The 18,405-nt window shown below is 39.1% G+C and overlaps 1 protein-coding gene across 1 annotated transcript in view; it reads right to left on the bottom strand.

Moving 5' to 3' along the window:
* Positions 1-18,405, bottom strand: part of EMILIN2 (elastin microfibril interfacer 2) — a 32,986-nt gene that overhangs the window by 10,177 nt on the left and 4,404 nt on the right. Inside the window, exons 3-4 of the mRNA XM_086740685.1 lie at positions 8,612-8,787; positions 4,574-6,505 (exon numbers count right to left, since the gene is read on the bottom strand). Coding sequence (XP_086596811.1) covers positions 4,574-6,505; positions 8,612-8,787 — 2,108 coding nt within the window. The remainder of the gene's footprint in view (positions 1-4,573; positions 6,506-8,611; positions 8,788-18,405) is intronic.

Genomic DNA, 18,405 nt, shown 5'->3' on the forward strand with positions numbered 1-18,405 from the left:
GAACACCTCCTGCCCATCTCTCCTTCCTTTGACTCCGCACTCACACAACACCTAGCACAAGGCAGTCTTGTTCCTATGTGGCCCTTTAGCACTACTACAAAGAAAAGTGTCCACAGCAAAACACCTGAGTAAATGAACGCCAGCTTACAGAATTTTTTCCCTACTTTGAAAAGCAATGATTTTAAAATTCCACATACTCCCATTACTAGTATTTTCTGACACCAAAGGCAGAACCCTAGGATACAGTCTACTAGAAAAGCCTTTATTGTTTAAAGGGAAGAGATACCATTAAAAGACTTTTCCAGTAGGGCAGCCAACACATATGACATCAGGGTTGAACAGTGCTGACACGGTTACATTTGTGTATCTGGTCCAATTCTAAGCTCTTTGCAGGAATTACAGCTTATTAATAAAAATTAAGTCCTAAATGACATTTAAGGATGCAATGTACTCCTAAGAATGAAGTTGAATTACATCTACATTAAGAACAGGAATTTACAAATGCATAGATTTCAGCAGATGCAATGACAGTTTTTACACAGAATAATTAAAATTTCATTCTAAATTAAGTATTAGCATTGGTTATTTTGGTTGCATTTTGAGACTAAAGCATGGCTTTAGACACGGGGATGGAAGTGAGTTTCTGGGGAAATGGGCAAACATTGCCTTGAAAATTTATCTGATCCAACTCATCACCATCAGAGATGCTTGCCATGGTCCACACTGGAGACCAACACTCTGAGGTTTCAGCGGTCAGAACGAAGCACTTCAATTCATCACAGTCCAAAATCAGCCTGTGTAAATTTATCTGTGGCTAGGGCTAAAAACCAAATGGTTGTGTCCAGAAGCAGATGTGGTTTGAGGCTTCCCCTGGCTCTGTTGCATGGCTGGGGACTCCCAGGAGGACCTTACGCTGAACCTTTGGGTGAGAGCCTACCACCAAGTCATGCAGGTATCGGCCGTGACACACAGTCAGGGTCCAGACAGCGTTGCTGGCAACTCAGGTGCTGTTTTGTGACTATTCGGCACCTGCGCTTTACCCTTGTGAATCTCGTTTCTTGTTTTCAGTCTCATAAAAAGTCCACATAAGCCTTCCACTGCGAGGCTGTCTTAAGTCATAGTTTCACACCACCTGCATTCACTTGCTCGATATGCCTGCTAGAAAAAAACCTCCCTGAGCTTTGCTGGCTGACTTTAACTGTCATGAGAATTGAAACTTACACAAGCAACACACCACAAAGCTGGACTGAAGCTCACTCAGTAACTCTGTCCATGAGGCAGAGGACTAAGGAGTGAAATGTTCACTTTATACAGATTAAAATCATCTTCATAAAAATCCCAGGATTAAAAAATCTTATAAAAATAAAAATAAAAGCTTAAAGTATCAAAGTGAATTGTTTAACAGAATTGTCAACTTAGTGAGACATCTTCTGTCCACAGTGGCACAGATTTAGATGTTCACCTAAGACCTTCAGATTAACCTCATTCAAAACACAAATTGACAAAACACTTTACCTCAGGATACACATACTTGTCACTTCTCTAGTCAATTACGCTGAGCTCTATCAAGACAACGACTCAGGCTGACACAGGGAAAATTAATACATTTGCCTGCTTGCTTTTCTAAACCTTTAAATAACATTCAACGGCTCAAATCGTGTATCCTGTGCAAACTGCTTACTTGCATGCAGCATCAATACAGCAATACTCAGAATTATCCAACTACATCTCCATAAATCTAAATCCAAAATTACCTGCCTAAAGCTCAACTCAAAGTGCCAGCAGTCAGATACGTGTGGGTTGAGAGGGACCTGGTCTGCTGTCCTGGCCAACCTTTTTGGTCTCTTCTACTGAGATGCATCATGGCAACACAAAGTACCAATAAATCAGCAGAGAAAGATGGTAACACTGGAACCACCCTATCCTGACACTGAATTCCATAACATGTGTTTTCAATTCACAAGGCAATGAGAAAATGAACCCCCAGTGAAGGCTGGGGTGAATCTAGCTGGACCTGCTTAAGCTTTGCTCAGCAGCAGACAAATTGCTGCTGCTGAAATCTTCCCCATCACCTTCCCATCTATGTGGGAAGGCAAAAAGCAGAGCTGAGATCATCACACAGCTGAGGGCAGTAACAATGCCCTCAGCAGCAGCATCCTTGCTGCTCCGGTTGTCATCACAGCTGTAAGCGACAACTCGGTTACTATGCCAGAAAACAGCTTCTTGCTCTCAGATGCCCATCTGCAACTGAAGCAGAAGGAAAGGTTTGTCTCCTCTGCTGAAAATAAGAATGCTTTTGTTCCCCTCCTTCTCTTAAAAATATTTCATTTTATTCAGTTTGTCCAGCCAGGCAGATTTAACCTGCAATTTACTTCACTGAAAGAGGAATGATTTGCTGGGGAGGAAGACGAGCAGCGACCTGGATGCATGAGGCAGGTGGATCTTCAGGATGCATTTGTTTCTAGTATCGTTCTGCCCCGACCATGCTCTCCTTAGCCCCCAAAACACACAGAAACAAAGTGTGTAAAACAAACCAGTGAGTAAAGGAATCTGTGACTGCACTCAAAAGAAGCCAAAAAGACCTGACTTGAATTTTCCTATACAGATACCAAAGGGATTTGACCATTAATTTACAAAGTACCATTTTGCACAAGGTCATGGGGAGCCTAGAGGAATCTACTGTATGACTCTCTCTCTTTTATTTGCGCTACAACACTAAGATTTTATGTTGCCCGTTATCGATGCTGCAATGTACAGCATACATTTTGTTTCTTAGACGGTCATCTCAGCAGGCAACATTTAGCTGTTGCTTTCAAAACCTGCAACAGAGACAGTTACCAGAGGAATTGCAGTTCAGGTCAAATAACTGTAACCAAAGCAAACTGCACTCCCAGTGTGATATCTGGCTGCAAGACCACACTTCTGACTCCTGGAAAACTTCATGAATCTGTATGAATAGGCAGTAAGTTAAAAGAGACCCCTAACTTTAACATCATTTTCAATTTTGTGCCATTTGAAGAGCAAACATACCTGCAGAGATGCAGAGAGCACATTGAGAACAACAAATTACCCCATGAGACGTGGAGCTGGGGGCAGTCACCACTGAAGGTGGACAAAGAGCTGATGGATTGCATTACCTTGGCAAGCACATCTGTGAGTGGTCCCCCATGAGCTTAGAGTAGACCACCATCTGCCCTTGCCACCACCTTGTGTACGGTGAGTGGCAGGACACTGCGCTAACTTCGCCAGAAATTGTAACAAACAAAACATGGGTTCTATCTCTGGGTCCATATCTGACGTACAATCATTCACTAACCTAGCTTGTTAGTCTGCACTGAGGCACTTCAAACCCCTTAATAAAAAATTCAGAAGAAAACATAGCCATATTCCTAAGATCTGAGTAATTTGACTCTGCTCAGGTTTACAGTGTGCTGGGCTTACACTGCTTGATAAGATTTTATACTGTATTTCTTGCAACGTCTCCTTGCCTCACTGCCTTCAACAACTGTTATTAACAACTTGTTTCTGTTTTGGCCCTTCCAAAGTCAAATGACATCATTTGAATGCTGCAATACTCTGGCACATAGTGTATAAGAAACTCAACACCGATCTACAGCCAGGACTGAAAGTCTTCTTTTCAAATGATGTTGGTATCAGAGACGATGCTGCAGATCACGGACATAAAAACAACCCATTGCTGAAATTTGAAGCAAGAACTGCAGGAGGAACTGGGTAGCGTTTGGCAAGGTCTCTAAACCTCCACGGCAAGGTTCATGAATATGCTGAGGCTCCCATTTCACAGCATTTTTAGCCAAAGGGAATGTGCCTCTGCTTCTCAGCCACTCTAGTGCAAACTTTAAACCACCTGTGGAGGTAGATTTGAGCTAACATGTTGGACTACCACCAGAAGGGGCTGAGGTGTGAAAACACTGCCAGACGGGGTATGCACCTATTGCCAACTTGCCAACTATGTTGTGGGAATGCAAACTTCTGGGAGCATTATGAAGCAGTAGTCTTATACTGCCACACCAAGATATGCCACAGCTTGTTTGCAAAAGTCCTGAATCAAAGAGTTGGTGCTGAATTATAATAATTAACTCATGCTGAGAACAAAACTCACAGGGTATCATTCTTATCATAAATTTGAATTCCTTTGACTTCATTTTTCTCAATTTACTTTTCAATTTCCCCCAAGGAATCAAGAATAATCTCACACAACAAAATAAATAAACAAAAAAATTATATCTAATCAAATGAACTGCAATAATACTCACTGATAATTATTAATTAAAACTCACTATTCAAAAATATTACTTTCCCCACTCTCTTTATTCTTTCTCAAAGTAAACATGAAAGCATATACTTTTTTTTGTAATACTTTTTAAAGCACTCAAAGTCCTCTATGTGTTCTAGAGCAAAGAGCCAAAATTAGAGTCACTGTACAAACAAAGCAGAAATTGTGTAATATTGAATTTTTCCTCCCTTGTTTAGTTTCTTTATAAATGATTCAGAAAAGAAAGCCAGTTGAAAAACAATTAAAAAAAAAAACACTTAAAGAAAAAAACAAACTTACTTGAGTCAGACTGAGATTTCAGCATGCCTTCAATGTCTGTGGTGACTTTGGAGACGTGATTATAAAATTGTTGGACAGAATTTTTGAGACCAGAAATATCGGTGGAATGAGATGTTATAGTTCCATTCATTTCACGGATACAGTTCCATAAGCTGTTCACGTGCTTATTCAGGCCTTCTTTTATCTTCTCCAAGCTACCTGAGACAGAGTCCAGCTTGCCACAAACTTTTTCAACACGTGATACTCTGCTCTCAACATCCGAAACACCGTCCTGGATACCTTGGGTCTTTTCTTTGCACTTACTAAGATCATTCACGATATGGTCATTCAATTGTTCTAGTCTTTCTTTCACTTCGCCACAGCAATTATCGCTGGGATGAGCAGTTTGATTTGCAAATGTCCTCTGCATTTGATCTATTTTTCGAAAGACACCTCGTTGTGTTTTTCTACAGGTAGAATTGACACCCAGAAGCTGCTCCTTGCAGCTATTCAAGCCATCTTGAAGATTCTTCACATCTTTATCCATCACATTTAGACTATACCGTAATACACGTACGTCTCTCTGCATTTTCTGGATGTCACGTTGGTTACCCTTAATTAAGCTGAGTTTCTCGTTAAGAGAGCTATTTAGAGACTGCAGGAGAACAGAGTTGTTCTCTGTTTTCAAAAGCAAGTGATTGTACTTGCTGTTACAATTGTCTATCTCTTTCTGAAAGTCCTCCGTACCTTCTAGTGCAGGCTGACATTTCTTCCCACAGAGATGTTCAAGCGACAGTAGTTTGTTCTTCAGGAAATCAATCTCTGCTGTAAATTGCTCATTTGCAAATCCTGCGTCACCGGGCAAGATGGGCCCAGGATGAATATACATTCCATCTGGGTCTGTGGTATTAGCGATCTCAAAAATAGTGCCACCTAGCCTATCTTCTAGTGCCCGTAGCTTTTTGTCAAACAAGTCTCTCAATTCATCTACCTCAGCAGCTATAGCACTGCGGAGAGTTTCCTCAACGTAAAAGCAATGTTCTTCAGCATTTCGTTCCGTAACATTCATCCTTGCATCTAGCTCCTCCAACCTCTCACCAAGCATGTCTTCTAGATCTGGAGTTGACAATCGACTGATTTCATTATCTATTCTGACGTTCAAGATCCTGTGTGCCTCCACAACTCTGTCAATCTTCTTATCTAAATCTTTTACCTGTTGGTCAAAGTAATTTCTCTCACTCTCCTTGCAACAACTGGACTTGTTGGATGGAATCTGGGTTCGTAGAGTATTTATTTCTTTCCTCAAGTCATTCTCTTTTCCTTTTACAACATCCATTATTCCTAAACAGTTATTTTCATTGTCATCACACTGCTGCTGGATATCCTGTAGTTTGTATTCACAGGAGTTCTTCAGATCTGCCATTTTCTTTTCAAATCCTTCCAGTATTTCCTGTCTGAGGGACTCAAATTTTGAGTCTATATACTCCTGATATATATTGTCACTGGACATTGTTATTGTAGGTCCTTGTGCTGCCTCTTGCAGTTGTTTTAATTGTCCTTCATAGCCTTTTACTTTTCCATTCAGTTCCTCCAGCTTGTCATTCTTCATCTTCAAGGCTTCTTTGACCTCAGCTAGCTCAGACTTTATATCTTCCATTTCAAAATCAATAAAAGGGTCTTTTTCATCTTTATTGTTGAGTCCAGGCAGATGAATAGTGTCTGGTTCACCACCAACCGCGCTGTCGGGCTCTGGACGGTCATAAAGGTTGTTCAGCCAGGTGACCAGCATCTTACTAGCATCTTCTTGGACAGTCAGCTTTAGGTTTTCATTCACACCTGCCACAGAGGACTGAAGCTCAAGCACTGATCGTGTAAGTCTAAACAATTCATCCTCAAGAAACTGTATTTTCTTCTCATATGGTGGAGGTTCTGGCACTTCTGTTGGTTCTGCATCTGTTTCATGGAAATAACAAATCTGGATGTAAATATTCTCAATGGTATCTGTTTTAATTTCACTTTTCTTTAAAGCCAAATAATGCTTTAAAACGCGTAATACTTGTTCCCTTTTCTATTCTTGCTTTCAGTAGTTTAAAATGGGATCAGAAAACTCCAAACTAAAGGTTTTAGCACATTGACCAATTCCTGCCAAAATACTACAATGGCAACAAATAAATTAGCATGCAGAAACTCCCTCTCTTTTCAGCAATGAATCTAAGCTATAGCATATATAACATACCATCATAGATCCATATACATCCCAACACAATCACCTTAGAGCCACTGCATCTCCTGTAACAATAACTTGTGAGGTGCTGCTCCTGAACTCCCATTGAAAACTTCAGTGGCAATAATTTATGTGCCTAAAGTGTGTTTGTGCTCCAGTACTTTGCTGAACTGTGATCCAAAAGCATATACTGGATGGGGTTCTGCAAGATATTCCAAGTTTTCATACTTGCTTCAAAAATACCTAATCATTTCACACATATTTAAGCACGCAATTAAAATGTGTATAAAAACATAAGCTTTACATATCCAAAATTGTTAGACTGAAATAACACCAGCACTATCCTCTTTGAATGAAAAAAAAAGGAAAGCAGACTTCTATCTGCAATCTACTTTATACCTAGCACAAATCAATTAGTGAATATGAAACCATCCTTCCAATCTATTTGTCATGGGCAGCACCTCATTTGCAGAGCCACATACAACAGAAAATAGACATACAGGTTGTTAGCATCAGAACAATTCTTTCACATGACAAGTAAACAACCAAGGATAAGAAAAGTTCCCTGTCAAACTGTGAGTACATTTTGTTGGAGTGGTGTTAATAGTTAAATCTTTAGACAAAATTATTTTAGCTCTGGTTCCAAGCTATGCATGCGAGATGCACAGTGGAGAGCAACACTGAGACAGGGTCTGAAGGACATGCAGTTGGAGTTTTTCTCAGTTTTAAACTGGATTCAGCTTAAAGACATTACAAAGAAGGTAGGAAGTCACGAATGTCCTCTTCATGACTGGCAGGGTAGCCAATTCCTTTAATAATAAAAAAGTATGCACACAGAGAGTGTAGCTATTACATATACACTGGTCTATTTTTGCATTGAATTACAGTTCTTTTGAGGGTCAGAGCAGAAAGAAAATCTCTAGGCATAAGCAGTGTGCAAGAACCTTAAAGATACCACCATGTTTTATTATCATCTTTTGGAAATAATATTTTAGGTGGGCTAGCACAATATTTTAAAAGCTTATTTTTAAAGCAGGTATATAATCTACAGGACTGGTTTAAAACCATGTATTCAGTCCCAATCCATTCCACTACACAAAAAAAACCACAAGTGGACACCTGACTAAGCACTATACGTTGCTCTAATCTCCGACGATGCTGGGAAAAAGTCCTTCAGAAGGAAACACCTGTTTATAATTTTTTGTTAATGCAGAAAAGGCATAATACTGCACTAGCAGCACTCCTCTTAACCTTTCAGAAGACACTATCTTATACAAGCAAGCATCATTCATTCTCTAAGGTATTTTTTCAGCAGTTGAGGCTTATCATTCCCTTACCCTTTAGCATTAAGGCAGATAATCTAACATGAATCTGTAAAATATGCACAAGCCTTTAAACATACAAAACACTGTGAAACTACTACGAAGTATTACATATTGTTAACATTAGTATCTGTTCTTTTTTTTTGTTTTAATAATAGTTCCTCTCAAATATATCCTTTTTTTTTCCCCGAACATTGAACAAACCACAAAAAAAGCCTGTAAATTATTACAAAAAAACCCAATCTTAATGCAAAGATTTTCCTGAACTGTGAGTAGCCAGCTGGCATTTATAGCCAGTGTTCTACACCCAGCCTACTGTTATTCTTCAGGAAATTCTCTGTATCAAGACTGTTATTGCCTGGCTATTATTTTCCCACCACGCATTGTCTTCCACATGGCTTTTGTACCTGCCAGTAGTTGAGTTTAATAGAAACCATAACAGTTCTTGTACTTAAAAGACAAAACAGGAAACCAGACATGATCATGCATACCAAAATTCAAACAAAAAGTTACCCAAGCCTTTCTTCATGACAGCTTTCGCTGGTGTTGTAGGACGACGTGCAGTGTTTGGCTTTTCTGCTGGACCTTCTCTGCAATCTTCCCCTTTGTACCCAGGACAACATCTCCATTCCAGCTCTGTTACTGTCTTATATGCAATTGTGTACCGAGGTCTGAAACTCGTTCGGTATCTGCCAAAACAGAAAGCATTTTAAATGATCTGTAACATAATCTGCTATTTAGATTAAACTTAAAATTTAACCAAGGTGTTTAAAAATGAAAATAAATTCATTTCATATATGCTTCATTTTCTTCTTCAAACATCAAATGAACAAATGCTTCTGTCTAGGTTTTAAAGTTACCTGCACTCAACAGAGTCATGCCAGGGAGAGCAAATATGGCCATTGCACCAGGGGCTTTCCTACGCGAACAGAGGGATAACGTGTTGTGGGAAGTGAAGGTTCGTCTCATCAGACACTGCTGAGAGTAACAGTGACCACCACTGTACTACTCTATAAATTCAAAACCTTTTCCCTTTAACTGCTTTTCCTTACAAACCCATCCACAAGGCTGTGCTGACAGCAGCTCCTCTTGGCATCAAAAAATGTTTCTGCCTGCTTTGTCCCACTTGTCTTTCCACAGTCTCCACTTAAACCACTCCTCAGAATCTGTATGTACAGAGCAGTCAAAGCTAGGAGGGATATTCCAGGGAAGGACAAAACGCTGAAAGCATGAGTCAGATAAAGACATGAAAGGAGGAGTCAGATGAAAGGCTATGACCAAAGAAGGAATCCATTCTTTCCTACTTCACTGCCCCAGTAAGTTGAAGTGGGTCTTGCAGACAAACATATGCATAAGTTTCCATGATTACTCACTCAAAAGTTAAAAAATGGCAAACTGATTCTGATTGTGCAACTTTTTTTTAAACGTAAATGACTTCTGTAACTTTTCTCCAGTATATGTACCGCATGTTCCACTTCAGTCAGACACTATGGTATCCCACCGTACCATACACAGAGGCTGTGCTATTTTATAAAAACCACATCAATTTAAGGTACAGTTCATTTTGAGTTGAGAGTTGAGGAAAATAAATAAAAAAGGGATTCGTCACCTGAGCTCTGTAAACTGGTATACTTGGAATACATACTGCAATAGAAACAAAAAAGTTACCCCAATTTCTCACATGATTTCCTTTCTCTGAATAAAACTAGTATCATACTACTGATCTCCCTATCACATTTTCAGGTATTTTTTCTTAAGACTATTTCAGATTAGAACAACATTTTGCATCCATAAAGGAATGACTGACTCACTTCATAGCTGAGGTGTCCCTAAAGAAGTAATAGAGGCAGAAGAAATACAAGACAGCAACACAGGACTCAACAGGAGCTCTGCAACGGATTTCATTCATATCCTGGCTGGGCTCACAGGGAGTGTATTTTGGGACAGAGAGGACATAGTGCAGAATGGGTACTAGAAGCAGCCATGCTATCACAGAAAAAAAAAAAAAATCAACTACATGTTTCATTAAACATGTTATTATATTAATATGCAAAAATAATTATTGTTTAAAGATAATCAGCAGTCAGCTGCCAAATGGAAAGAGTTAAATCTTACACTGACTGTGAAACAGTTTCTATTGAAAGTTACAGAGTAAGTTGAATTGATACTCTTCAAAGCCTCTCTTGCCATGCGTGCAAATAACTGCTGAAAGAATCATTTATTTTTTTACTCATCATTTTTCACCTCAGAGACATAATTTTAATATAATGTCCCACATCTGATAGCCATTTGCTGTCCCTTTTTGGTAAGCTGCTTAGCAAACTTGGGGCAGAGGGGGTTAAAATGTTAACTACTAATTCTGAACTTGTTTCTTTTCCAGACCTATCTTTCCCAAGATAACAAACACAAATTATGTACACAAGATGTGGTTTAATACTTTAGATAAGGGAGAAGGAGAAAGAAGTTCCTGGGTGGCCGGGATGTTGTCCTTCCCAATGGCACCCTCCACATGTCCCTCCTGCGAGAGTCAGAGGAGCGACAGATTAGCTAGATACTTCAGCGTTTTGAAGTGGTTTGAGAGTCATTACAACCTCTCTCACAACCACCACATTACTGAACTGCAAACTTTGAACTTCCAGATCAATTTTCACGTGCCGGAAATGGTTGTACATACTTTGCTCTGATTTCCATAAAACACTTAACTGCTCCAAACTTTGTGTGTGTTCCCCTCTGTGCTTTGAGGGCCAAACTCCTTCCTGAAAACTGCAGTATTTTCACAGTCTTCAAACATGATTAAGATACATTTATCTCTTTTTTCCTAACAAAGTTTTAAGAATATAGCTGAAAGAAATTTTATAAAAAAAATAAAAAGATCTTTAACACAAATTCTGTATTTCTTTGCTCAAATTACAGAACGAGGATTTTCTTTGTACTGTTTCTGCCAGAACTATCATACTTTTGACAAGTTTCTCTTCACATACTTTCTCTATAGTCATGTTCATCAATGTAGACATCTTCAGATGACTTCAACATTCAGACAACAATAAATCACATGACACAACCAAATAAAAAAAATAAACAAATTACAAAAAAAACAAGCTAGTGTTCTTCATATGGGCAAATTATAAAACTTTCACAAACTCCACCCTAAAAATAAAAAATAAGCAGGTTCAATATTCTCGTTCCTCTTTATTTCAATTTCATGATCCTAATAGGCATTAAATGTTTTAATATGTTTGAATACAAAAATTACTTGAAATGCAGAAGAATCTTCCCATTCTAAATTATAAAACATTAACATTGTGTATCTACAGCTTTAAAAATCTCATAGAAATCTATTCCTTATAAATTCTTGCAAGTCTGAGAGCTCAAGTAAATACATGAATTGGATCTATTTTGATTTCAGCTACGGCACATCAAACACAGACTAACCTGAATCCTAAACCACAATTCTCCTAGAGCAAAAATAAGCTAGAATCAAAATGCTTCAAAACCTGGATATAGAATAGCTTTCATATTTTATGTCTGGAACTATGGTAACAAGACAGCTATACCTATGGATGGCTCAGAAATTAAATTGGGATTTGCATAGCAAGAACCATTGCTCCTCTCTACTGCCAGTCCAGCAGAATGAATCACAGAGCTAGTCTCATTTACTTCAGCAGGGCTAGTCACGTAGGGCTGGGAAACAGGAACTTACCCTAACACCTTTCTAATTTGAATCCAAGCACATAAAATTTTCTTAAAAATCACAGCTTCATCACTACAGCTTCTCTACCAATGGTACGCTTCATACAGAGTTGTGCAAGTTGCCCGTGCGAGGAATAGTATCACTGTGCCAGCACCGTCTAGATGCACTGATAAATGACAGTAACCAGCATGCATCCAGCCCAAGGGAGATTCTCAACCACACAACAGGTTTTTTTAAAGCCAGAACTTTGCTCGCTCAGTGGATTTCAGTGGAGGAACCGGAGACTTCCAGGATTTTGCCAGGGTGTAACAGTCTAACAGCACTGAACACAATTATAGTAACAGTTCTAAGGAAATAGGTCTGCTAGAGACCACATCCTGAGAGTAGTTTGTGATTCTACATATTTTAATGACATAGAACTGAGAGCTACTAGTATATATTAATCAGACATGTCTTTATTTATATTTGCAGTACTCTGACTCCAATTCCTCACAGATAGTCACAGCAAACATAGAACACACAAACACAAACATACAAAACATACAAAATGCCCTCAGTGTAGCAGGAGAGACAAAATGTTGCTTCTCTATGCAGCTGGGTAGTTACATGGTTAGAACATAACATGCCCAAATTTCATATCTTTTACCTCGTAAGCATGAACCTTTATGCAGTTACCTAGTGAGGCAATTTGGTCAAAAGAATTCACAAAAGTTTTACAAGCCTCATAAAGAATTGAGGCTCCACTTTAATGCCCTGTATATGCTAGAATGTAATAAAAAATATTCAAACACTAAATCTTTCTCCACTTGACTTGGATTTCTGTTACACAAGTCAGTGTTAATAAACACAATTATTTTTACAAGCATCTCAAAGACAGCAAAAAATAAATTTCTTATGTGGTTAAAAGTTACATACAAAACACCAGCATTTATTGTGCCTAGTCACCTCATCCTCTTGTGGACTTCCAGCCCAAGATGATGGTCATATTCTTTTGGTGAATTGAGCTACATATTACAAATTAAATAATTTTTTTTTAGAAAGCATTAATAAAGGGACATTTCAACAGTCTCTAATCTTTCCTCGCAACAGAGAAAATAAGAACAGCTGGTTTTAGAAGTCTTTCCATAACAGGCTTATAAGTACTAATGCCTACTACCTTCACCATGAATTCCACGTGCTCATCAAACGAGAAAGCATGTTCAGAACACTAATGCAAATCTGCACTTTTAATATGTGAGTATTTCACATTTGAAATAAAGTCATTCCGCGTGGCTATAGTATTCAAATATTCTTCCTCTTTGAGAGAAAAGTATTTTCTTAGGAAAATGCTTAATTAAAAATACATGCTTGTTGCAAATACTAGACATTTTGACTGGAGAATGAGCTATAATTTTCTCACAGTGCTAAACCACAGAAGGAAGTTGTTAGCACTGATAGTTGGAATGTCACCTAATAGTGATAAAACAAATCAGAAACATTTGGACGAAATTGGTGGGAAAACATATGGCTCAGTTCTGTAACTAGATATTAACATTCAACCTTTAGAGAAATGCATTGAGATAAGTGCCACCATATCCTCACTGTGATGAAGGGACTGCAGAATCAGCATATGTTGCTACATAAGCAGCACATAAAATGTTTATTCTGAGCACAAAACTTCACGGTTGGTCCAAAACTCTGTAGTGATTGGAACGTGTCCCATAAGTTCAGCAGCCTGCAAATCATGGTCTTATTGAATAGGAGATAACAGATCTTCACTATTTAATGGTTTTACTGAATGTAGATCCATTCTTTGTAAATTATGTAGTCTGTCCTTGCATGTCCCAGTCATCCAAGTCTCCAATATATTGCCATGGGAGTGCTGAAGTAGCACACAGACCCCCTCCAAAAACACTACGTAGAAGATAAAATTAAATGTAATCATATTTTGACCAAGTATTTTTTATTTTGTAGGCTGCAAAGGCTTCCACTGCAAATATACCTAAGCTGGCCATTTATACCACACTGTTACTAAACTAGAGCCAGTTGATCCAAAGTTTTCTGTTTCCCAAAAGTGCAGGCCTAATTGCAACCCCTACAAATGGCGGTAGAAATTCCAGTTCCACTGAAATCACAGAGACTTTCAGCAATTGTCTGTAACAGTGAGTTTCAGCACACCTGAATTTCAGGTGCCTACAGTGTAGGCATGGACAAGCACTAGGTGTCTGTATTTCGATTACGGCCAATAGAAATACAGTCAATACAGCTAGTAGAGTCAAAACAGGGCTGCACCTCATCCCAAAGTTATTACTTACACCCCATTATCTAAAGAGCATGCTGGAGACCACTGACTTGCATTTGAGTCACCACTACTGCAGGCGCCTAAGCTCCCATGCTCACATTCATCCCTCTGTGCGGTAGACAACTGAAGTTAGGGTGAGTCAAATCCCACCTCTGGATTTTGATTTTTTATAACCTTGCTACTACATGGCAGCATTGGCAGCTAGCTTGTGTTCCAGCCCACAGATGAGCTTAGTTTGAGAAAAAAATATCTTTACTAAGAATTTATCCTAAGGCATTTACGGTGTTTTGACAGGAACAGATTAGCCTACAGAAGTCTAGGTGTTCAGTGAAAGCAAGCCACGGAGTTGGTAATAAATCCCAATTATATGTTGTAGCAAAAATCTATTTAAAAAGAATCCTAGTGAACCCCAAAATAGTTTTTTTTTATTTTAATTTGGCATTAGAGACACTAAGCTGCTTCTTAGATTAACTTAAGAAAGTCTCGTCTTTCCACTCCTACTCTTCCTTCAGCTGGCAGTTTTTCTTTTCAAAATTTATATAAAGAAGGTCAGTATTTGCAGGTATTGGGGTCTGGGCAATTACTTTTTCTTCAAAAAAACCACCTCTGACTTTTCGTATTAGCGCAATGCCTGGCTCAGTCACCGCCATCTCAATCAAAGTTCCCAAAAGGCCATGGTCAAGTCTTTATACAACATAATAATCAAGCCCAAATATACATTATAAAAAGCAAGCAGAGAGTGTTTCAAAACCGTTCGTGTTGGGAAAAAACACAATTTTGAGGCACCCCTGTGGAACACATAAAGTTACAATGACCTCCACTAGCACATACTACCAAGGAGGCTCAGCTTCCCTAGGCTTGCACAGGCACGTAAGGAAGGGTGTTTCTAGTGAGGTTTGCACTAACATATAGCATGGCCAACATTTGCACCTGATCTGTTCTGAGCTAAATTCTGAATAAAAAACTGCTACTGGCTGAGAGCTTTAGCAGGGATTGAAACTGAAGGAAAGCAAGAGAACACATTAAAGCACTCCACAATTGCTGGAACACAATTGCCTGTTCTGTACGCAACCAAGAAAACAGCCAGGTCACTGCAAAGAGTGCTTTTATACCAGACCACAAAAGCACTGTCATTTTACAAAAGGTGTCATAAAACAGGAATAAGCATTAGAGACTAAGTATTTTTTTCCAGTGTTTATTGTTTATTCTGTGCCTTCACACCACCTGAGAAGCACGACGGGAGCAGAGATTGCCTTCCATCTGGAATAAATTTCTAGGGGACAGAGACCTGGCATAGGTAACTTGTATTCCTCCCTCCTACTACATCCCCAGCATTCTGGCTCTCAGGACAGAGGAAGAAAAGTTGCCTTCCTCTTCGCCGAAGGAACACTGTCCCCTCATCTATTTGTGCCAGGGAAGCAGCAGATGATCACAGTGCCCAAATCAGCTCACTACAGCCTGGTCTCTCTCACATGGTTCTCTTTAATGCTGAACATTAGTTCAATATATCTGAGAGAATGTGGCTGAATTTTACTGCAGAGTTTGTTTCTTCTTCAATAAGAAGGGCAGAAGATTACAGGAACTGGTAGAAGACAAAAATGCTCAACTCTTCTCAGACAACACCACAGTTTCATTTGTAGTTTCGTTCAAAATCTCCAGAAGTGTCATTGTTCATTACTTACACAGTGAATTTTTATGTCACTCATCTCTGTTAGAATTCTTCTATCAAAAAAAAAATGAGATTCAAAATACAATTTTCTCTATTGGGAAGGAAATGTTTCTTCTTGGGAAGAAACATTCAAGTGACTGCACACTCTGAAACATGCCCCCATGTCTCATACTACTGTTTCATTTTTCCAGCACTATGTATTTGTGCGGGTGTACGTATATATACATATCCATATACACACCCTTTCCTGTCTATCTGTCTATCCATCTCTCTCTCTCTTCCTTCCCCCTCCCTCCCCCCAGCTGCCAAGGATTTAATTTTCAAAAAGCTGACCACGGAAGTCCAGCAGGGAATGCCCAAATAATGTTCCAGGTGTGAAATTTTAGTACTCTTCATGTTCATGGATTATCATTCTTGAAAGCTAAGTAGGCATTCTGTTCTAACGAGCAGAGAAACCAAGACCCAGGATGCATTTACGCAATTCACAGCCACAAGGCAAGGCTCAAAGCACAGCTTCATTCATGGGATTTATAAACCTGATCTCACATGGTTGCTTCCTTCCATTCTGTTGCAAGATAAACCTACGCCAGTCAGCCACATGACAGACCAACAGCCAGCTACTAAAACTCCACTAAATAAAATGGGATAGGAGAACCCTGAAAATACAGTGCTTTCAAAAGGACTTCAGAAAAATTTTGTAGAGCAGCACCATGATGTAGTCTAAAAGGGATGGAAAAGGAAGTGACTTGGCAATAGGTAATCCTCAGCATCCTCACCCACCTCTTCCAGCAGCAAGGACCAAATTTCTCACCTTACGCCAGTGGAAAGGTCAAGTGAGGACACAGAGCACTGCTCCTGATAAAGCTGCCTGAGAAACTGAGCTCCAGGAGTATCTCTTCTGCTTCTCCGCCCATGAAATAAGTTTATTCCTAGGATCATTCCAAGAACGAGCTACTGCTGAGAGAGCATTTGAAAACATACACGGATAGAATAGATAACCAACACTTTCATGAATGAAAGAGCTAACCTCTGGGGTTAGCTGGGGCTCCAATTTTCAGAATAAAATGCAGCATTGTTTTGAATGCTGATACTTTTCCAGACACCAGGTGAAAAGTGAACTGAAGGGGAGGAAGGATGAGATGTTAATGCAAAAAAAAGAAATCAGATGGGAGTAATAATCTGCAACATGTAAAACTTGCCCTGCCCACTTTCTAATGGTGCAGAATGTTCCTGATTATTTGGGTGATTTATGACAAAATAGGCCTGTTACTAAACAGGTTAGTAACTCCCTAAAAGTAACAATTTGTTGTTTTGGTAACAGTTTGGTGCTTAACAGAAGAGGCCCCAAATCTCCAGGTCACACATTTCTCAAACCACAAAAGCATAAAAACTCTTATTGTTTACGTTAATGTGAACTGACGAGCAGGTTGCATTTTGCATTATTGCGACAAACTTGAATGACGTGTGAAAAAAAAAATTCCCCGTCTGGTCCACAGAGAAGGAAGACTTTGTTGCATTCAGCGCATGGAGGCAGAGATGCACAATTTCAAGCTCAGGGAGACAGCCAGGAAAGTTTACCACACCCAGCAGGCGCTCAAAGATTTTCAAACAAGCACTCCAGGAAACTGAAGTAGGTTCTGAAGTTTTTTAAGTTCCCTTACTGTTTTCAATGCACAACCCCTTAGGCAAACCTCCCTATGTAGTCAGCTAGCTGGAGCCTGTACAAAGGAATTCTGCTTCATACAAAATACACTAAGTAGGAAAAAAAAAAATCCTAAAGACCTTTGTAGATATTTGGAGGGGAAACATTAAACAGACCTCACTTTCCCTTCAAGTTTTAGTGTATCCTAAAAGTTTTTCTTACGATATACGCATTGCTAGGAGCTAGCGGCAAACATAGGCTCTGATCTGTGCTGGCTTGTGTATCTTAGGTTTGATCCTGCCTGGTGCTGAGCACTCTGACACTGGTCTATATGCTTAATTTCTAGTGACTGGACAGTCTCAGAGAAAATTGCATTGGGACTGTTGAAGGGCTGAAAACTACATGTGGGTCATTCTGGGGTTGGCAGAAAATGGTAAATCGATGAAGCCATTTAACTTGAAGTCTGTTTTTCAGTAATAAAATTTCCACTTTCACTCAATATTATTTTATTAATAAACATTGAATATTGCTTATTAAAAGCTGTGTGTTACTAGTAAGCATAGTCATCTATCCTGATATTTATGACTGCAGAAAACTAGCAGTAACAGTCTCTAAAGTTACTTCAGTCTTTTGCCTTAAATCTTCCTCTTGGCAGTGATTAAAACCATGATTAGTTTGGCAGCAGGCTTATTTACAGTCATTTGAAAGTATTAAATGACAAGCAGTTGGAAAATATTGTTCAGTGAGAGATTTGGAGAAGTCTGCTAATTTAGTTATTGATTCATTCATCATTTTGTTGACCATTTTCTAAGTACACACAACCTAGTGAAATAATGAGTTTGCTTATTATACATTTATCATTAGTGTTAAGATGAGAAGCTCACACTAAATAATGAAATCCACTCCCCACAAGCTAAGGCAGGTGACCTGACTCGTTATTCACTTGAGTACACAAATACCTTTACTCACAGGAGCAGAATTAATGGAGGCTGGCACTTAAATCAGGGGATCTGATAAAACATCC

Source organism: Chlamydotis macqueenii, chromosome 2 (genome assembly GCF_036417535.1).
Source record: "Chlamydotis macqueenii isolate bChlMac1 chromosome 2, bChlMac1.mat, whole genome shotgun sequence".
Lineage (NCBI taxonomy): Eukaryota > Metazoa > Chordata > Aves > Otidiformes > Otididae > Chlamydotis > Chlamydotis macqueenii.